At 42.2% G+C, this 17566-nt stretch overlaps 1 protein-coding gene across 2 annotated transcripts in view; it reads right to left on the bottom strand.

Moving 5' to 3' along the window:
* The window catches only part of LOC119379011 (dedicator of cytokinesis protein 1), a 101661-nt gene that overhangs the window by 71511 nt on the left and 12584 nt on the right, over positions 1-17566 (bottom strand). For both annotated transcript variants that reach the window (XM_037648139.2, XM_037648140.2), the window contains exons 14-18: positions 16600-16724; positions 15081-15179; positions 11759-11831; positions 11561-11664; positions 2364-2580 (exon numbers count right to left, since the gene is read on the bottom strand). In XM_037648139.2, coding sequence (XP_037504067.1) covers positions 2364-2580; positions 11561-11664; positions 11759-11831; positions 15081-15179; positions 16600-16724 — 618 coding nt within the window. The remainder of the gene's footprint in view (positions 1-2363; positions 2581-11560; positions 11665-11758; positions 11832-15080; positions 15180-16599; positions 16725-17566) is intronic.

Here is a 17566-nt window from a genome sequence, read left to right as displayed (position 1 = left end):
GTAGGGTTCAAACCAATGTAGTACGGCCAAAACTACAATATGGCATCTAAGTGCTACTTAATGTACGGTTCATCAAAATATGACAAGTTTTTGATCAGGTCACGCAGGGAAAAACAGGAGATGTCAAAGGTGTCCTTCGGTGCCACGAAATTCGCAGCTACGCACCACTGTCTTTTAACATTATTGCATTGTAATAAGTAGGAACTGAAAAATAATCACTAAGATGAATGGGCAACCACAAACACGCTTTTATCTCTCCTCATTATATTCATGTGTGTTGTCCAACTTAATGCAGTTACTATGATGGCACATTAACATGTTCCATTCTTTACTCTGCTGAGCATATTCTTATAATTCCAGAACCAGTCTTGATTCTTAAACATGCTGTATAACTAGGGCTCCGTGTTTTCGGAGTTTATTTTTCTTGAAATTTGGAGGGCGTTTTTCGGAGTTTATTTTCTTGGTAAAAATTCCGCGTTTATCGGAGTTCATTTTTCGTAAATCTCCAATTCTCCGAAATTTGGAGTTTAATTTTTAATTGTTCTGAATACTTCAATACCTTAGATGAAATGATATCTGAGCACGAAAAGATCAGAACACATGAAGCATGTTTTAGATATCTGGAAGGTTTGAACACACAAACACATATGCAAAAAAGCACATACTTGAATACAAAAACACCTAAGTTTGAGCGTATTACAACCTTAAAGCTTTTTGTAATAGACGCAAGCATACTTTATGAGGTCCGTATATACGATATCATGTGGCATGCCCCAATGCCATCAGGGGAACGCATATCAAGATGTCGTTTCGCGCTCCAGGGGCCCTGCATACGACTGGGGTAGCCCGGCAGGGATGGCGTAGCCCCCCCTAAGTCTTTCAGTTTTGCATGTGTATATATACTCGCGCACATACAAATGCATGCACGAACATACATAAAGTGTGCTTAAAGCCCCCCCCCCCTTCCCCCCAAAAATTTTCTGGCTACGCTACTGCTACATAAGTTGACATCTCTCGCTCCGTGCGCGAGACAAGCCCATTGTTAAATGTGCTATGGGTGCACTCTACGAGATACTGTTGACGGGAGGTAAAAGTTTATATCAGCCTAACCGGCTAATTTCAAAGCGGAACAGGGTCATATTGACCGTTAAAGTCAGAGTTTATCGGATAAATCCGAATTGTAAAAAATTTTACCGACGAGTGTCTATTGGACTTTTTTTTTATTTATCCGAAAACACGGAGCCTTATGTATAACTTAAGCATTCACTACCATTCATGCACACTACAATGATACAATGAAGACACCCAATGTTCCACATTACAGATAAGTGATGAGGAATATTATGTCATAGGAATGGGTTACACAATATTATGGACCTCTTAACAAAGTTTTTGGGTTCCAGAAAGTGCATGAAATGCACTGTATTGTTTAAAAGAGTCTACAATAAGCACAAAAAAACTATCAAAGTATCACACAATTCAGTTTCTTACTTCTTCCTGAAAAAAAAAAAAAAACCTGTTGCTTTTAATGTAAGCATAAAAGAAACTAAGCACTCTGAAATACCAAGAAAGGTAAAGAACAGGTAGGTGACCCTTTTAATGAACACTGAATACAGTGAACATATTTAAGTTGAACACACATCTCAGCCTCTAGCAAATAAAAGTTGAACTGAGTATTGAACAACGTGGGTCTTGAAAAGTGTGTTTTTAATAATTGGGTGAACAGAATGAAATTTAATACACTTATTCAGTTTCTCTGGCAGATTCCAAATCTGTGAGTAGATTTTTCATAGCTGCATTAGAACAAAAGATGTGCTATTTTTACAATGTTTTCTAGCACATTTCCTACGGGGATTATTGGCAACTTATTTTCATCAAACACAAAAGCAAAGTATATGGCAAGAATGCCAGAAAGCTGATCTAGCCGATGATGCTATTTATTTTTTTATAATATTGTTTACCAAATGATAACTCTCGATAATCATTATGTGTATGAAGCAAAAATTTTTCACTCATATTTGCATGCATTTATTTTGCATTCAAAGTTTGATGAAAGCAATAAAATTAACATCAACGGCTAGACGAGCTCCCTGGCAGTCTTGCCACATACTTTGTTCTTGTGTTTGACAAAGCAAAGTTGCCAAAAAGTACCGTAAGAAATATGCTCTAAGAAATTGCATATGTTTTGTTCTAATGCAGATAATAAAAATCTACTTGAGGATTTAGAATCTGCAGAAAAAACTGAATAAGTGTACTAAATTTCATTCAACTAACCTAAGTAATAAAAAAACTTTTTTCAAGACCGACGTCTCCCCTTATATCAAGCAAGAAGTCACATGTACAATAAGCAGCCAAACACTCACCATTCTGTGTGAGCTTGGTTGAACACACCAATGTTGAAATTTGGAACGAATCCTTAATGGCAAGGCTGATTCCTCCGGCCTGGAATGAAGCCAGCTGTGCCTTGTTGGGCTGTGCATTGGGCGTTGGTGAATTTTGCATGATTGCATTGAAGTCAGCACGTGTTGCTGGCAGTGTGAGGTAGCTGGTGTCCATTTCAGTGTGCCGCTTGTGGTCCAGCTGCCATGGGTTCACATTTATTACAATGCGCAAGCCCACTTGTATGTAACAGGAAGAATAAATGAGGTGCTACTATATATTGAAAGCAGGCTGCCAACTAGCTGGTCAGCTACTGCTGTCCACACAGCAACAATAGAATACTACTGCACTTTAATCACAGTAAAACCTTGCTGATATGTGTCTGTATCTATTCCCAGTCAGCCAGGTGGCTAACGGGCAGTTGGGAGCCTGGACACAAGTACGTGTAAGATCATACTCTGTGTAAAATCATACTCTGTGCATTGTGATGCTGTGGTTATAGTGCCATGTAAGCTGACGATGATGTGACAAGTAGTATTGGTGCCAAAAACCACTTATCCAAAGAGCCCACTGGAGCTGTCGAAGAACAAGGTGTTTTCATTTAAGAAGCTCGGCATTCCATCTATGGGAACTCGCAATTCCAGGAAGAAAAGGAAGGAAAAATTTTGCACACCAAAACAAGAATTTCCATATTTAAAAAAAGATTGTTATTGGGTGTAATGTTTTCCAGATCATGCGTTATTTTTCAATGGTCCCCTAAGAAATTAGGCGAGGTCCTACTGCACACACAGTACTATTATTAATTATTCATCATTCTTCAATGTGACTGAATTAAAGCAAGCATAATTCAAGCACATAATCACAGGCAGTAAATTATATTACATAAATCTCTGTGAGTAACTGCGTAAAATATCACAGACCAAGTCTGCCCATGCTATGACGCTAATGACAGAATTTAGAAGGGATATGGACAGACCAAAATGATTTTAAAAACAATCCTCGTTCATCCAAACCACACCGCACACTCTTCATCACAACGAAGGTAATCTTTCCCAGTGCACACCAGAGGCCTTAGCCACGTCATGCGCCACACATAAAAAGGCGGAGAGCTGTGCCGGGTGATTCCACGAGAGATCGAACATGCCTGTCCGGTCGCAATTTTTGTTTTGCCTGGGTTTTTTATATGTTATGTGGGCACATTCAAAGTGCACGGAACAGAAAATTTTATTTCTAAGAAACGCTCCCAGCGCACCAAAAAATTATTTGAAGGTGGCGGCGCGGGCCTCCTGTTTTTGCTCACTGCAATGTTTTCAGATTTTACAGTTGAATTTAGCGCGAACTATAAATGATGTGTCGAAAATTTTTTTTGCTGGTTTTAATACGCATTACTGTGAATTACATCCATGTTTTTTTTATGCTGTCCTCAAAAAGAAGAAAAGGTGAAAAAATGGCAAACACGGCCGAAATCAAAAAAGGGTCCTAAGTTTGAGGCGCCTTGGCGCCTTTGCTATTACAAACAGAAAGTTGAAAACAATGTCAAATATAGAAAAGAGCATTTTCAACATTTATACGGAAAATAATTTTCCTACAGGCAGCGCAAAAAGAGAAAAAAATAGTTAAAAGAGCGAGTTTTTTCAAAAAAGTACATTTTCAAAAAATAAAATAAAAAAAACTCTGGTCTCAATTTTGATGAGAATTTTTTATCGAAGAGCGCTTATGTCAGTGAACACACGGTTTTAATATCATATGTCCTCTGTATGGACGCTATGAGGTTAACTAGCGCGGAATAATTCAGGCAGAAGCCATCGTTGCCGTGATCGAACGTGATCTACTTCTTCTTCTTTGCCTCTACTCGCTGGCAGCGTTTATTTGTACATCATCTTTTTTTACATCCTGCCCCGCCGCGCATGTAGTGGGCATTTCCAGGTGATGCAGAGCTTGAGCGGGTCTTTTAACCACTTTTCCGTTCTGTGTTTTTATGGTGTAAGCCCGCACCAGTCCATCACGACCAGGGTGTACTTCTAATATTCGGCCTAGCGGCCAAAAGCACCGGTTCCTTTTGTCGTCTTGCAGTAGTACGACCTCGCCTACTGTTAAACTTCGGTTAGGTCCTTGCGGATACCGATGCAGAGACCGCAGTTCCAGGAGATACTCCTTTCTCCATCTTTGCCACAGATGATTCAGTAGTCTTTGACGATACTCCAGCTTTCGGATAACACCATTCCTAGTAGTCTGCGGCCAGGTTGAAGTTTCACGTGGGCTAGGATCCGGATGAGCCAGGACTGAACTCCCGGTGAGAAATTGAGCCGGGCACACCGGTGAGGGTTCCCCTGCCTGCGTGTACGTGTATGTCAGAGGACGAGAATTGATAACAGCTTCGACTTCTTGAAGCAACGTCATCAGTTCCTCGCTTCCTAGACTGCTTTTCCCGAGAACTTTTCGAAGAGCTGACTTGATCGACCGGATGAGCCTTTCCCACCAGCCACCCCACCACGGGGCGTTAGGCACAAGAAACTTCCATGATATTCGATGATTGGCGAGAAATGCAGCAAACGGGGATCCACTGATAAGCTTCCCTATGTCACGTAGCTCTTTGCTTGCCTTCTTGAACGTCAATGCGTTGTCCGAGTACACAGTAATAGGCACTCCTCTGCGAGCAAGAAACCTCCTGAAGGCAAGTACAAAACTGTCTGATGAGAGAGAATCTGCCAGTTCTAGATGTACCGCTCTTGTGGTTGCGCAGGTAAATAGCACAATATAAACCTTGGTACATTGGGGTTCCCTCTGGTTGAGTTTCATATATAACGGGCCTGCAAAATCTATGCCGACAACTTCAAACGGGCGAGACATAGTAGCTCGGTCTTCCGGCAGTGGGGCATGTTCCACATTCATGGGCTTTGTTCGGAATCGTTTGCAAAGGTAACAATTGTTGATCAACTTTTTTGTTTCCTGGCGTGCATGAACAATCCAGAACCGCTCACGAATTACTGTCAGTGTGGCTGATACTCCACCATGCAAACTGCGGCAATGTGCTTCCATGATCACCAGTCTCGTAAATTCATGGTTCTGAGGCAAAAGCAGTGGATGTTTTTCTTGAATTGAAAGTTGCGCTCTCTGTAGGCGTCCGCGCAGATGAAGTTGTCCTTCTGTATCCAAAAATGGATGCAAGTCATGAAGAATCGACCGCCTTGAGATCGCGCGTTCGTTGGAGAGTTGCTCTATTTCTTGAGAGAAAGCTTCTCGCTGTGCTCTTATTATCCAAAACTTCTCGGCCATATTTAGCTCTTCTGCAGAAATAGGCCCCGTATGTGGTGCACGGGTGCACCGCGTCCTTTCCAAAAATCTGTAAACCAACGCTGTGACGCGAAGAAGCCTGGTCAAGCTGCTGTACTTCTTGACGTTCATGACATCTTCAAGGGGTTCTTGCGTCTGTAGCAGTAGTTCTGTCTGTAGAGTTTCTGGTTCGTAGCTGTTTTCTTGGGCGGCAACCGAAGTGATCTCGATGGGCCAAGCGGTTTCAGGTTGAACTAACCATTCTGGGCCATTCCACCAGTTGACGCTTTCCCAAAGCACTGCCGCTGATAATCCCCGTGTCAGATAATCAGCTGGGTTCTGCTCCCCAGGACAATAACGCCATTGCCCTTTGTCGGTGCAGTCGGCTATCTCGGCCACTCTGTTTCTCACGAAGGGGCTGAGTTTATCTTGCTGTGCCCGTATCCAGCTCAGAACAATTGTCGAGTCCGACCACATTATATGTGAGAACTGAACCGTGTCCCATGACTTCCTAAGGTATTTTAGTAGCCTTGCTCCAACAACTGCACTCATTAGTTCCAACTTTGGCATGGTCAAGGCTTTTATGGGTGCCACGCGAGACTTAGCCACGACAATCTTCGTACCACAACTGCCATTGCGGTCCACCGTTCTAAGGTACGCGCATGCTCCATAGGCCTTTGGACTAGCATCCACGAAGATATGGACTTGCGTCATGGTGATATCTTCTTTCGGATGACTCATGACGTAGCGCGGTATCTTAATAAGGTGTAACTGAGCAACTTCAGTACACCATTCTTTCCACGCCTTCTCGATTTCCATGGGTAACTTGGAATCCCACGGTATCCGTAACAGCCATAACTTCTGAAATAAGATCTTCGCTATTATCGTGAAAGGCGAAAGAATACCGAGAGGATCGAATATTCTGGAAGCTGTTCTTAAGATGGTCCGCTTTGAGTCCTCCTTGACCGAAAGCAGGAACTGCGTGACCGACTTTGAAGAACATGCCAAGTAATCATCTTCGGTGTTCCAGTGCATCCCTAGAATCGTTGCTGAAGTACTGTCCAATCCTTCCAGGCACTCTTCGCTTTTCGAGAACACTTCCTGGAGTTGAGCGTTGTTTGTCTTCCACTTCCGAAGGTTCATCGCAGCGCCTTCCAAAATCGACTTTGCCTTCTCGTACACGTCTAAGCCTTCGTCAAAACTGTCGGCTCCTACAAGCAGGTCATCCACGTAGAAACTCTGCTTCAGCGTCTGGGCCAATGTTTTTTGCTCACCGCTTACGTTGTCCAGGTGGTGGTGTATCGTTGCCATCAGCAGAAAAGGGCTTGATGTCGACCCGAATGGCACACGTGTCATTCGCCATTCGATAATGTTGTCGTTTTCACCACGGGGCACGTTCTCGAACCATAGAAACCGAAATACATCTCGATCCGATTCCTGTATTTCTATCTGCAGGAAAGCTTTCTCGATGTCGGCGTTGATGGCTATCGGGTGGCGTCGAAAACGAAGCAACACTCGAAGCAGATCCGGGTTCAGGTTTGTACCTTTGTCCAAACAGTCGTTCAGTGACATATATCCCTTTTCATGGGACGAGGCATCGAACACTACTCGCAGTTTCGTGGTGAGTGAGTCTTCTCGTACAACCTCGCGATGCCGTGATCGTTGCCGTGATCGAACGTGATCTACTTCTTCTTCTTTGCCTCTACTCGCTGGCAGCGTTTATTTGTACATCATCTTTTTTTACATCCTCATTTGCTTTGTTTACGAGATATATCTGGCCAAAATGACCCTTGCTGTGTGTGCTCACTTCAGTGCAACTGATGGTTGTTATTAGCTTGCATTGTGCGTAAATCTCAGTTTTAATTATTCTGCTGCAGCAAAACCTTGCTGTGGTGGCTTTTCGTCAAGAAAAATGTGTTCTCAGATTTTATTTGTGTCTAGCGTGTGCAAAAGTGGGCTGCTGCCGCCCTCTAAATGGCTAACGTGTAAACAGTTTGCAGCCTACAACCTCGCCTACAATCATCAGTGGAAAGATGGGCGCGCCTGTTCCAAGATATCAATCGCTTCTTCTTCCTGAAGAAATGCCTGGTCTACCTCATCGCGGTTAGATGTGCACAGGTTTTCCTTGAGGAGCGTAAAGCAACGCAAGCAGACTTCGCAGGTGTCGCGAAGATCCTCAGCCTATGACAGTAGCTTCTGGAGGTAGGCAACAACAAAAAGAGCAAAGAAAGAAAATTTGCGCAACGAAAATTTTCCTCAGCAATCTTCTTTTTGTGAACGCGTAAATAATCGGCCCAGAATAATAGGACCTAGCCATGGGCCGCGGGCATCGCGTGTAGTGAACAGCTAGACCTAGAGCAAGTCGAAGCGTTTATACTGAACGGTGCCGCACAAATTATCTCACATCTGCGCAGCTGTCATGAATGCGTTTCCAGAACTGCTCACGGTTTAACATTTTATGACTAAGGGTGTCTAAGCGCTTTGGGCTGTAATAATTAATTTGTAGGGCACACTCATTGTCAAAACTAAGGGTAATGTCCGTCTGGCGCCACCAATGACCTCTGCTGTCCTCGACGTGGGAAAACGCTTAAGTAGCAACAAAACATCATCAATTGGGCAGCTTCGGCCACTCATGGCTTAATCATGCCGCACCGCACGGTTTCTGGCTGTTGAAACGCTGAGGTAAAGGTCGAGATGATACAGGAAGACGTTATCTGCGACGCCGAAAACATGTGATAGCGGGAAGTGAAATAAACGGCTCGGAAATGATTGAGCTAACTTTTTACAAATGTTGTTTAGGCACATTGTGCGTCGAATGGGGAAGATGGTTAGAGCGTACAATGCACGTAATGGAAGGGAAGCAAGCAGGCAGTGAGAAAACAACTGCAATACAGCGCGCCTGCTGATTGTGGCATTTAGTTACAGATTAAGTTGGCCTTCGCTGCATAGAGATGCTTTATTCTGTGTGCAAGGAGAGTTTTGACAAAGTGACCTAAACCATGTGTTCGCGGTGTCTCGCGTTCTTCTGATTAGCGAATACAGGCGGGGTAAGTTGACGTTATAAGCTGCAAACTGCGTACGCGTTAGGCCTTTAGACAGCGACAGCAGCCCACCCCCGCACACGCTAGACACAATTAAAGTTTTAGAATACATTTTTCTTGACGACAAGACACCAGAGCAAAGTTTTACTGCAGGAAAATAATTAAAACTAGATTTACGTGCGATGCAAGCTGATGACAACTATCAATCGCACTGAAGTGAGCGCACACAGCAAGAGTAATTTTGGCCCGTTAAATCTCATGAACAAGGAAAATGAGGACATACATATTAACATGGTGTTTTCACTGACATAAGCACTCTTCGATAAAAAATGTCGTCAAAATTAAGGCCTGAGTTTTTTTTATTTTTTGAAAATGTACTTTTTTGAAAAAAGCTCGCTTCTTTAACTATTTTCTTCTTATTTTGCGCTGCCTTTCGGAAAACGATCTTCGGCATAAATGTTGCAAAGGCTCCTTCAAATACTTGACACTTTTTTGAAGTTTCTGTGTGAAATAGGAAAGGCGCCAAGGTGCATCAAACTTAGCAAACGTTGTTGATTTGGACCGGGTTTGCCACTTTTTTTCACATTTTTTTTCCTTTTGAGGACGGCATAAAAAAGCATGGACACAGTAATGCGTATTAAAACCAACAAAAAAATTTTCGACACATTATTTATAGTTCGCGTTAATTCGGCCGTGAAATCCGAAAACATTGCAGTGAACAAAAACAGGAGGTCCGTGCCGCCACCTTCAAATATTTTTTTGGCACGCTGGGAGCGTTTCTTGGAAATAAAATTTTCAGTTCCGTGCACTTTGAATGTGCCCACATAACATATAAAAACCCAGGCAAAACAAAAATATCGACCGGACAGGCATGTTCGATCTCTCGTGGAATCACCCTTTAGAAGGCGGCAGCAGCCCACTTTCGCACATGCTAGAAGCAAATAAAATCTGAGAACACAGTTTTCTTGACGAAAAGCCACCAGAGCAAGATTTTGTTGCAGTAGAATAATTAAAACTGAGATTTACGCACAATGCAAGCTGATAACAACCATCAGTCGCACTGAAGTGAGCACACACTGCAAGGGTCATTTTGGCCAGTTATATCTCGTAAACAAAGCAAATGAGGACATATGATATTAAAACCGTGTGTTCACTGACATAAGCGCTCTTCGATAAAAAATTGTCGTCAAGATTGAGACCGGAGTTTTTTTTATTTTATTTTTTGAAAATGTACTTTTTTGAAAAAACTCGCTTCTTTAACTATTTTTTTCTTTTTTTGCGCTGCTTGTAGGAAAATGATCTTCCGTATAAATGTTGCAAAGGCTCTTTTCTATATTTGACATTGTTTTCAAATTTCTGTTTGTAATAGCAAAGGCGCCAAGGCGCCTCAAACTTAGGACCCTTTTTTGATTTCGGCCGTGTTTGCCATTTTTTCACATTTTCTTTTTTTTGAGGACAGCATAAAAAAAGCATGGATGTAATTCACAGTAATGCGTATTAAAACCAGCAAAAAAAATTTTGGACACATCATTTATAGTTCGCGCTAAATTCGGCCGTGAAATCCGAAAACATTACAGTGAGCAAAAGCAAGAGGCCCGAGCCGCCACCTTCAAATATTTTTTTGGCGCGCTGGAAGCATTTCTTGGAAATAAAATTTTCGGTTCCGTGCACTTTGAATGTGCCCACATAACATATTAAAAACCCAGGCAAAACGAAAATTGCGACCGGACAGGCATGTTCGATCTCTCGTGGAATCACCCTGCCGATGTTTTCATTGTGAACATGGCTCCCATGGGGGAGCCAAAATTTTAATACATTTGTTTTTAAAATCATTTTGGTCGGTATCTGTACCCCTTCTTTTATTATGTTTCATCCCGACCAGACGGGCTTCCGCCATACTATCAAATTCAAATGACAGAATTGCACTGAGAGATTTGTTTGAGCACCAAACTGGTCATTCTTGTCTGACCAACTTATTGCTTCTTTGCATAATGTGCTCAATGAAAAAAATAAATACAGATAAACCTCATTATAACAAGATAGGCTATAATGAAATAATAGATATAACGAGCAAATCGTAATTCCTCTTGAAAGTCCCTACAGAAACCAATGACTTAAAACCTGATTTTAACGGGGTAAAATTTGCCTGTTACGGGATGTAAAGAACAAATTTTGCTAGGAAATAAAATTTCGAGCCAATGTCACGACAATGCACAATGCGGATTTGAGATGGTGTGCAACAACACAACAACTGTATTTAGCAGTAAAAAACTCCCACCACGCATCTCCCAGCAACACGCACAAAGCTGGATGGTGCGGCATGCGCACACAAAGCTAAAGCCCCCTTACGCAAAGCCATTCCCACCTTCTGCTCGCTGTACACGGCACGCAGTGCACATGGTGTGCACAGCCATGGTGCGCCTGCCTGCGAGATGCTATTTCGTCCGCTATTTCTTCTGAGTAAGTACAGCGCATCATATATGCACTAAGTGCCCGCTGTGGCCATGATGTAATATTGGTTATAACTTATAATGAGTGAATCGTGGCGCCCCTTCAATTGCGTTATAATAACGTGGTTTAACTGTATTAGTGAGGCACAATGGATGATGTGATTTGGTAGCAAAGGAAATGGATACATGCACACATCTTTCTTCATCAGAGTGCACTACGAGTGTTCCTGTGGCTTGTGATACCATACGGCACCGGCTGAGATGACCATAGCATCACTCATGACACATGGAGCTTTTCAGTAGCATATCATTTTTGCTCAGTAGCAATGATGTGTATACAGAATTAAATCTGTCTCATGCAGCCCCTAAATCACAAATTTCACATTAACAGAATACTGATGGAAACACTTCACTCACCCTGTAGACTAGTAGCTCATGCACTTCATCATTCAATGTGGTGCCGTTTTCTTGCATCAGCTTGACAAATGACATGGCAAACGGCTTCTCAACTCTGTCTTTTGCTTGTAAAGTAAAGACAAAAAAAAATGTGTTTTAAATTTCTTGCCGCTTTTGATTTTATCATAGGACACAGGCTTCATGCTATGTATGACTAACCTTCATTCGACGATCTGTGTTTAAATGTAAACAACAGATGAGCATAATAAAACTGTTCAATAGGAACTGCAATCTGAAAAAGCACATGAAGAGCACAAGACACACAGTGTTATAGAAAAGTAAAATCAGCAGAATTAGGAAACAGATACTGTGACCTTAAATAAGCTTCCACAATTTTGCAAGAACAGATGTGATTGAAGCAGTTTCTTCCAGTGACTACGAATGTCTGTTGAAACGAGTGTTTACAAAAGTAGTTCAAAGTTCATTGTACATTGATGAGAGCTTGCACAATGTTTGCTGGTGTTTGGCGGCTATAGCACAGTTTGATGTGGAAGCACCTATGTAGGTCCTAGTGGCACGTCTCCATCCCGACTGCTAACGTCCATGATCATTATTAAACCTTTGTGGTAGCTGAAGTAATTAACATAAACCCGGACACAGTGTATGGTGAATCTCGCGCAGTGATGGCACCAACAACACATAATCACTAGTACTCTATATGCACTCATGGAAAGCGTTGTCATTTAAGGAGAGAAACGGCAAGGTGTGCACTCTCCAGCAATTGGGTAACCTACACTTCTGCTCATGCATATACTACCACATAGCGCTTCAGGAACGTGAGAGGCAGAGCTCGTAGCCTGAGCCGTTAACGCACAAAGGCATCCCGCAGCCTGCTGGTGTACCTCTCACTGCAAGAAAGCACTCACTCAAACTGTATTGAAACGAAATGGAGTGGAAATCGGCGAGCCAGCCTCCTTTGAGCTGAGACTACCAAAGCGCGTCCTGTCGGAACTTGTTAGTGTCATGATGCAGTATTTCACTTCACCTCTCCAAGACGGCGACATCACCCCACGCGAGCGAAGGTCACTGTGAAAGGGAGAATGCATGAGAGATATAAGGTGCGTTTGTGGAGCCTCGTGCATATGCATCGATGGTGTAGTGGGTAGAGTGCTGGGCACCTACTGTCGCAGACTGAGAAGTGGGTTCAATTCCCAGCGACGGAACTTTTTCTTCTCGTTTTTTTCTTTGTCATTTGTTAGTGTGCATTTTATTGACGTCATATCAGTGACGGAAATACGTCAATGAAGTCTTGGTGGTGCCCGTGGCCTTGGAACATTCGAAGCGGGCCTGTGGCCTGACTAAAACACTGTTACTATAGAGGCATTCCAGCCTCTCTACTGTTACTGTGCCCTCTCTGAAGGGGGCCATAAAACGGGGGATGTGCCCACCAGTGTCAGCGGTTGGGGTGTGTCCGTGTTTGTGTTTCTGGTGAAAAGAGGAGAGCCCGGCGGACAACAGGAAACAGCAGTGGCCAACGAAACTTTTGAGTTGTGTGGACGTTACCTTTTCTATGTTGTGTCATATAAATAGTTTGTGTTGTTTTAATCACCGGATTTTGTTTTACCGTAGTTTTTTTTTTTTCAGAAGTGGGTTGAGGCAGTTTATCAGGAGATTTATGGCCGCGGTCGTACAATCAGGAAGGCAGGTCAGAAATCGGGAGTCTCCCAGGCAAATCGGGAGTCCCCCAGTCAATTTGGGAGAGTTGGCAGGTATGCATATGATTAACCCCTTCAGGGTTTTCGCCGTACATGTACGGCAGAAGCTTCCTGGTACCAAAGGGTTTTCGTCGTACATGTACGGCATAGCGTTTATTTTTAAAACGCGCGCCTTTTTCGATCATTTCTCTTGTTTGGCCTGTGCTTCCATACTTCGGGAATACGTGGAATTTTTTTCAAGCGCCGATGTCTCTCCGTTGTATTTTTTTTTCGCTTCCCAAAACGGCGCGCCGCCTATCGCTTGCCCATCCGAGCGCGTTCGCGGTTCAGCTAGTTTAAAGTGCGCGCCTTTTTCGATGATTTCTCTTGCTTGCCATGTGCTGCCACGCTTCGGGAATACGTGGAATTTTTTTCATGCGCCTATGTCTCTCCGTTGTTGCTTTTTTTATGCTTCGCAAAATGGCGCGCCGCGCGCCGGCTATCGCTTGCGCAACCGAGAGCGCCCGCGGCGCGGTCTGGTTTCAAACGCGCGCCTTCTCCCATTTCTCTTGCTTGGAATGTGCTGCCACGCTTCGGGAATACGTGTAACTTTTTTAATGCGCCGATGTCTCTCCGTCTTTTTTTTTTTTTCTTTCCAAAGAGGCACGGCGGCTTGTAGTCTCGCATCAGAACGCGCGCACGCGGTCCGGCTTGTTTCGGTTTCGTCCTTCGGGTGGTTTTCGCTTCTTGCGCCCGCAAAGCTGATGGCTGTTTGGTTTCTAATCTCTCAAAGGGTGACCGCTTGTTACTCTCTCATTTATTGCACCCCGGCGCGCGATTACATCTGTTTCCGTGCGGCGCTAAATTACACAAACGACGCCGCCGTGATTGCGTTTCCTGTTTTGGGTTCTCGGAAAAACTAACTACGTCTTGTTGGCGATAAGACGAAGTATTACTGTAGCTTTTTCACTCATTTTGCTTTCCGGACGGGCGCAAAACCATAGTTTTCTTCCGTGCGCTCACTGACGCAGTTTGCTCACGCTATGGAAGCGCGCGTCGGTTGCGCTGCTGCCGGTGAGTCGAGCAGCGATTCTTCCTATGCGGACTATTCCCCGATTGCCGATCAGAATATGATTCATTGGATTTCAGTTCGTCAGACGAGGATTTTTTGACGAGTTCAGACTCCGATGACGATCAAGGAGCGACATCTGAAACGCGTGCGCGGGGAGCCATGCTTCAAAGACTATCACACGCTGAAAAGATTTTAGTGTTAGAACACGAGCGTTTTCAACCGGAAACGTACTCTAGTGCGCTTATTTTTGTATGTTTGTGAGCTATGTTTAATACAATGCATAATTTTTATTCATAAAAAACTGTGAAGCTTTTTTTTTTAAGATTCTGCTTGATTTTACTACGAATAAACCATATGTATGTATCAACAAAACAAGATTTTTTTGTCACTTTACGGTCACGAAAAAAAATTTTAGACAATTTTTTTCTTAAATAGAATCGTCTGAACAATTTATTTCAGCAATAAAAAAATTACACATTTTTGGACTGGATTTCGCGAAAAAATTCGACCCTCAAAGGGTTAACAAGCTTACCGAGTCATTTGTACAGCTCGTTCTGCACAACACACATTGTATGCATAAAGTTTGTTTAGAAATGCTTGGTAAGGAAAAGCATGATGAACTAACCTTGCAGATATTATATGTTTTCATATTTATTAAGAAGCCAAACCATAATGTCAACCAAAAAATTGAAAGTGAAATGAGTAGCGCTAGCACACATTGCATAGCACAACTCAGGTTCACATATAATTTGAAAGATGTAAAACATTTTGATACCTTGAATGTTTCCATCCAACGTGGTTTATCTTCATGATAGTAAATGACACTGTGGTATTCGTCAAGGCTTTCAGAGCCTGATCCCACACTTATGACACCCTGAGCAAAAAAATATATATATATATAAAAAAGCATTTATTGTCTGACAAATTTCTGATTTCTCTCTAGTATAGTTCTTCACAAGTCCATGCAATTAAAATAAAGGCAGCATAACGTACGTATTCAAAGAATAGATAGATTTACAATTGACCATTAGCATTCTCAAGTGTCGTTTTCAAACAAAATCACTAAGGAGCATAATACTACTGAACCACAGATAACGGATGACATCCTGGCTTCAAAAGCAGTGCACAGGTACTTCAATGACAGTTCACATTTCTACCTCTCCATTAGTGTACCTGCAAACCTGAGAACTTCAAGATTAGTAAAAATCATGTGGACACAACACTTCAGGGAAGCAGGCAAGAGCAAAGGGGGGGCCCAAGCACATTCCTATAAAAAGTGTACCCTGAGCACACACCTTTTGCAATATACATAAACACTTCATTGACAATGATTCACCTTAAAATCAAGCACACATGCAGCAGAAAACTCTAACCGCCTGAATAACAAGCAGCATACTGTTTATAGACCACTGCAACTTCTTCAGAGACATTGCTGTTTCTAATTTTGTCTGCTTCAAAAAATTGTGCTAATAAAAGCCTCCTCAGAGAAAGCAACCTTACAGTGCGTTTTCACCATCAGCAGACTTCAAACAAACAGATGAACAAACAAAGCTCCAATGAAATCTTGTGTGCAGTGCTAAATATCTAATACGATTCAATATCATAAGAAATCTAAAGGATTCTCATGGTGATACACCTTTTCTTTGGTGTGTCACATAAATAAGTTTGTGTTGTTTTAATTGACCGGTTTTTGTTTTACTGTAGTTTTTTTTTTTTTTAATCAGATTGAGGCAGTTTATTGGGAGGTTTACAGCCACGATCATACAATCAGGAAGACAGGTAAAAAATCTGGAGTCTCCCAGGCAAATCGGGAGAGTTGGCAGGTATGCCATTGTACGCAAGATTTTGGTTCTGTCTATATGACCAATGAAAGTTTTTGCACACTTGAAGATTTGTCACAAACAGAGTTTATTCTTTATAAAACTTTATGAAATGTTATTGAAACCGATGAATAAATCAAAATCCATAAATGTAATAAAAAATCTAGAAGACTTGGGAGGTGTGCAATGTATGCAATTAGGAACATGACCATAACTTGTTTCTATGACATGTAGTAATGGTTCACTGCTGTGTACATACTCCCTATTTTACAGAGCTACGAACATCTATTATTCACTAGAGTGGCAAGCAATAAGCTTTGCTGTATACTTACTTGCTATTGTAGGACATACAAAACTAAATAAAAAAAGAAACCGTAATAGTGATGGAATAAAACAGACGGTAGAAGCCAAAATAAATGCAGTACGAAAGATATTTATCACACAAAATATCACAAAATCAATCCTTAGCCTTACCGGTATGACAGATCCTTTGTCATTGCACACTTTCACTGTGACTTCAATATTTCTGTCCGAGGTCTTAGCGCCCTTTGAGAACTCAGCCTGGACAAGTGTCAAGTACAAGTCATTTCGTACATCACCTGGAATAATTTAAACACAAAAGCTATAGAAAAAGAAAAAAAACCATACAAAAGAAACAGACAAAATTTTTTTTTTCTCCTTCAACAATCGTAGAAAACAGCACAACCTCACTGATATGACGGTTAAATTTTCTCAGCTCTCATGCTCTGAAACACCTTTACCATTTAGTTGTTGCAGGGTTACATGTATTAGCTTCCTGGATTGCCCCGCCTACAAAAAGTGCAAGAGAACACCACTGGTGCAGCACAATCCTTCAATAGCACCTATGTTGACCACAATATGTTGCCGTAGAAAATGGTTCTTTGCAGCACCTGAGGCGCAGCACAGTAGGATAGCCATCACGGTGTCGAAATCGGCAACCATTAACAATCTTGAAACATCTTACAACATCGAAAGTAAAGATTCTGTGGAAGAGGGCACAAACTGCAGTGCAGCCCCCGTACTTCCATATACTGTTTGGCCCTCAATATCGTACGAGGCAGTACCCAAAAACCTATGACATTTTAAAAAATTCTTTTGATTAGGAGATTCCACAACATTAATCGCTTTCATTACTACTCTCCTTGGGACACAATGAACTTGTCCCGCGCCTTTTTTATGTTGTTGTTCACAATTTTTCTGTCATCCCTTGAAAACTGACCCTCATTGTTACTTTACCTCCTCTACATCTTAAAAATGCTTTCGTTGCTGCCTTACAGATAAGGAGCTGCAAGGAGCAAAATACAGAAAGTAGAGGATGAATTTAAAAAGACACTATAATCTTATTAATGTCAGGGAGAACCTGATGCACACACACTGTCCTTTGAAGCATTATTTCTATCAAGAACTTCATGCACATGAG

The sequence above is a fragment of the Rhipicephalus sanguineus genome, chromosome 1 (genome assembly GCF_013339695.2).
Source record: "Rhipicephalus sanguineus isolate Rsan-2018 chromosome 1, BIME_Rsan_1.4, whole genome shotgun sequence".
NCBI lineage: Eukaryota > Metazoa > Arthropoda > Arachnida > Ixodida > Ixodidae > Rhipicephalus > Rhipicephalus sanguineus.
This window is presented reverse-complemented; position numbering and strand designations above follow the sequence as displayed.